General features: G+C 40.5%; 1 protein-coding gene across 2 annotated transcripts; it reads left to right on the top strand.

Annotated features, from left to right (window-relative positions):
• The first annotated feature begins 548 nt into the window (after positions 1-548).
• LOC104956022 (free fatty acid receptor 2-like) lies at positions 549-3,337 on the top strand. 2 transcript variants are annotated; one of them, XM_010783450.1, is made up of 2 exons: positions 549-599; positions 1,174-3,337. In XM_010783450.1, the coding sequence occupies exon 2, from the start codon at positions 1,409-1,411 to the stop codon at positions 2,420-2,422; it is 1,014 nt and encodes a 337-aa protein (XP_010781752.1). In that variant the 5' UTR covers positions 549-599; positions 1,174-1,408; the 3' UTR covers positions 2,423-3,337. The 2 variants fall into 2 exon arrangements, with proteins under 2 accessions (XP_010781752.1, XP_010781753.1); XM_010783451.1 differs by having other exon boundaries at positions 579-599; positions 1,171-3,337.
• The last annotated feature ends 1,309 nt before the right edge of the window (positions 3,338-4,646 follow it).

Genomic DNA, 4,646 nt, shown 5'->3' with positions numbered 1-4,646 from the left:
AATACATTTTTCCCCTCCTTCTCATATTAAAGAGGCGTCCGTTTAATAGCCGTGGGCATTGGATAACTAAATGTGATTTAATAACATATGATCAGACAGGCTTGCAGATGACCGTCTGCGCCACTCATATTGCAAAAGGGACAGTTGTTTCCACGGAAACCATGTTTGTGGAGCGTTGGAGATAAATTGCAGCAGTATCTCCCTAATAATAATTTCTATTATCGGCGCTGGATGTTTATATTATCATGTAAATAAGGGGACGTGCCAGGCGACAGCAGGTAGGAGCTGAGGGCTGGGGAATAGAGGAGATCAAATCAAACAGTTGAGCAATCCTCGCATGTGAGTGTGCCAAGAAACACACAGTGGAATAAGGCAAGCCACAATGACTTCTTTTTTTATGGGGTTTCTCTTCAGAAACTCAAAATAGGAAGTTTGTAGAGGTAGTGAGAAAATGTGTGAACTTACAAATGCTGACAAGGAGGAAGTTGCTCAAATTGGTGAGGAGTACCAAAAACCTCCCCTTGGTTTGTGACTGGACTATAAGAGCTGAGCTTCTGTCACACATGTTCACTTTATTTGAAGAAACTCATCAGAAAAGGGTAAGAACTACTTTAACTAGCATTTTCTTACTATCATATAGTTATATATATATGTTAATGTGAATGAAAGCTTTTATAGATATTTACTTCAGTCTTTTATTTGTATTTTCTTGTTTGAAGAGGCAAGCATTAGATATTGAAAATATTAATTTCCCCGCTGTAGTTAAGTCATTATGTTTCTGAGGGTCATCATTTTCACAACATGTTCAGTATTTGTGCACACACTCAAAACAGGGTTAGGACGTTAATGATAAAGGCATCATTGTGCTGTATTTACGACGAGGAGGAAGCAATAACACGGCATTATGGTTGTATAAAGAAACCATGGGCAGGACCAAAGCACTGACTCCTAATTAAGAGATAATTCAGCTCCGCAATAAACTCTGAAGTACGGATATAGAAAAGAATTAAGAGGTAATACAGGAAAAAAGGAATTAAAGTTTATCTTCATGAGGTCTCTCAGCTTGTTGGCTAAAATGGTGTGTTATAAAAGTGTAGCAGTGCATACACCCAGTAGGTAGGAATATTGCGCTGTGCAGAGTGCTAATCTCTTTCCATTCTGTCTTATCAGCAGAGCTCAAAGCCCTCGAGGAAATGATGAGCGTTGGTTTATCGGTAGGGACAGGAAAACGTCTCGCCGGGTTTGTTCCAGGCCACTGACCCAATAAGAAGCTTCGTCTCCTGCGGTTCTGACTGCCTGACAGATCAAACCTTGCTGTGCCGCAGTGTATTCATTCCCCCCAGGGTCAAGGACATAATGTGACACATCTCAATCCCTGACTGCCTGACTGACACACACCGAGGCCACCATGCAGCAGTGCCACACCGCACTGTGTCTGTCCGTCTACATTATCACCTTTGTGCTGGGCTTTCCGGCTAATCTCCTCGCCCTCTACACCTTCTCCAAGAAAGTGAGGAAGAAATCCACGCCGATCGACATCCTGCTCCTCAACCTGACAATCTCTGACCTCCTCTTCCTCCTCTTCCTGCCCTTCAAGATGCAGGAAGTGATGAACAACATGCTCTGGGACATGCCCTACCTGTTGTGTCCGCTGTCTGGCTTCATCTTCTACATGACCATTTACAACAGCACCTTCTTCCTCACTGCGGTCAGCGTGGAGCGCTACCTCGGCGTGGCTTTCCCCATCCAGCACACCCTGAAGCGCCGTCCTGTGTATGCCGTGGCCGCCAGCATCTTCTTCTGGATCTTCTCCTTCCTGAACCTGAGCATCGTGTTCGTCATGCCCTTTATCCACTCTGACAAGCCTCTGAATACTACCTTAGGCCTCAACTACACTGCCGTTGATCAAGAGAGGGAGGAAGTGTGTTATGAAAACTTTACCGATGCCCAGCTGAGGGTCCTCCTGCCTGTGCGTCTGGAGCTCTGTGTGGTTTTGTTCTGCATCCCTTTCCTGATTTGCAGTTTCTGTTACATCAACTTCATCAGGATTTTGACCAAGCTGCAGCACATTGACCGCCGGCGGCGCCTCCGGGCCATCGGCATGGCTCTAGGAACAATGCTGGTGTTTGCTTTATGTTTCGGGCCCTATAACTTCTCGCATATTGTCGGTTATATCACATGGAGAAGTCCCGACTGGAGGGACAAAGCGTTGCTGTGCTGCACCTTTAATGCTTGTCTAGACCCTCTTATTTTCTACTTCGCCTCTTCTGCTGTGAGAAAGAATGTTGGTAGTGTGATGGCAGGGGTTGGGAGTCGCCTAAACCGGTGCATGTCCTGTCACATGCTCAGGGCCTTGTGTGGGGGGATTAACGAGACTGCAAAAGATAAGGAACACAAACAAGAAGAGATCAATGCTATCTAGGCTGACTGAGAGAAAGCTGTGAGCAGCTGCCTTCGCTATGTTCTTTCTTCATCCCTGGAAGCAGGGAATCAATGCCATGTTTATGTTTTTTACATGTGTGGGAATGACCTGGCATACTGTATGTATACAGTGCAGCATGTCCCTCTTTGATTCTGTGGTCAACTTCCCTCTGAGAAACGAGACCAAAGAGAAAAGCTTGGGTCTGTCGGAGCAGACCACAGCAGTTTGTATGCACTGTGATAAGAATAGCCAGACCACTTTGAACTGCCATATTTTAAAGGAAAACTGTTCTTACGGAGCAGCAGGATTTCATAAAGGTCTCCCTCCGTGCAGTCGGTGGTGCCGAGTGCTCCGCCAACAAAGTGAATATCTAAGCAACAGTTGTAGACGTAACCTCTTAGCAATAATAGATAAAGCTTTCGTAATAGCTTTAACCATGGACAGGATATTTCTTCTTTTTGTTACAACATGTAACAAAAAGAAGAAATATCAATCATTATGTAAAAAAGGAGGAGAGACAGGGATTTGTGCAGCTTTAAAAAAACACATAGTATGCAGCTATAATGTTGTTTGCTTTTTATGTGAACATTTAATTCTGTGTTTTGCCTTACATGGGAGACCATTGTCATGCAGATTTTAGTGTACAAATCTATATTTATATTGGATTTGATGATATGGTCATGTTTAAACCATTCGTGGTACTAAAGAAGCATATTTGAATGAAATGCTGTATGAATGTATGAAATCTGAAAGCTGTATGACGGGGGATTTTATTGCAAAAGAGAAAACACAGAAATGCTATTTGCATACGGAAATTGAATAAACATATATTTTGCATAATGTGTGACTCATAAGACTATTTTCTAAATGCAGCAGTCAGATTAGAGATGATACACGTAATTTGACGTCATAAGGACGAACGATAGATCTACTATTTCCATAAACAAATCATCTAATCATATTTTTTGGATGAGTGAGCGATGCATGTTAACCACTTATCTTTATATCCACTGCATTACATGACTTTAGATGTGATCAACTTGACACCCATGTATGTCGAATGCAAACCTTTTTCATATATAATAATATTCATAAAAACAGTAAAATAAATGAGGACAGATTGTGAGAAACAGCACGTTTTATTGAACAGAAAAAAAGGTTTTTTGACACCAAATCACTTTAATCTAAATCTGGTTACACTGTAGATACAGCTCATTATTACTAGCAGTATTCGGTGCTTTTTGCAGTGTGCGTAGGTCTTAAATGTTCCCAAAACACGTGAATCAAGACCTCACCCCACACACTGCGCACGTAAACAATGCTATCACTCAAGCAAGCACTGGCATGGTCTGTAATCCTGTTTAGTGAGGATTAGGTCTGCGTGGAGGCTGAGCTGATCACTGTATCTGTTTGACGGGTGGATCATGCATGAATCATCCATTCTGACACACAGACCAGAATGAATGGTTTAAGATGTGCGAACTACCAGCCACTGGCACAATGAGCAGATTAAAAAAAAAAAACACCCAAGTCAGCACACCGTGGGGATGAAGAGTTGTAGATATGAACAGCTTTGACAACATTTAGACGATATCTGGTAGGCTAGAACAGGGGTTCCCAAACTTTGCCATGCCAAGGACCCCCATATAGCATTATCCTCTGGCGGGGACCCCCCTGTTGTATTTTTTTTTTTAAAATGATGAGTACATTATGATGGAAAATATGACTAATTAATCATACAGCTTAATACATTTTCTTAATATATATTTGTATTAATAATTAATAATCAGTTATTATTCTAAAAAAAGATTGTATTTATCTTTTGTTGTCATTCATTACATTCATTGTGTCTTCTGTTATAAACATTCTTATCACAATATTAAACAGTAATATCAACAGTAAACATATTTTTAAAGCATTTTTAAATTGATTTCTGTCTTTATAATATTATATAATTTTGAACAGTAATATGAACAATTAACATATATTTTTAGCATTTTTGAAAGCTACTAATGCCTTAATAATATTATATATAATATTCAACAGTAATATTAACAATAAACATATTTATATTCATATATATAAACGTCAATATTTGCTACATCCGTGCTCTCATCCAGCTGAGCAGATACTCAGTTTCACTCTCAGTAGCGGCAGCTCGATTCTGATTGGCTTGAAGGGCGGTCGTGAGATTTTAAAACAATAAAATTAAATATTAATAAAT

This window comes from Notothenia coriiceps, unplaced genomic scaffold (assembly GCF_000735185.1).
Source record: "Notothenia coriiceps isolate Sejong01 unplaced genomic scaffold, NC01 NC01_scaffold00025212, whole genome shotgun sequence".
Classification (NCBI taxonomy): Eukaryota; Metazoa; Chordata; class Actinopteri; order Perciformes; family Nototheniidae; genus Notothenia; species Notothenia coriiceps.
Note: the sequence above shows the minus strand (reverse complement) of the source record. Positions and strands in the feature narration are given on the sequence as shown.

What these genes read in the sequence shown, in the direction of transcription:
- LOC104956022 (XM_010783450.1), top strand. Translation starts at nt 1,409, where the DNA reads ATGCAGCAGTGCCACACCGCACTGTGTCTGTCCGTCTACATTATCACC.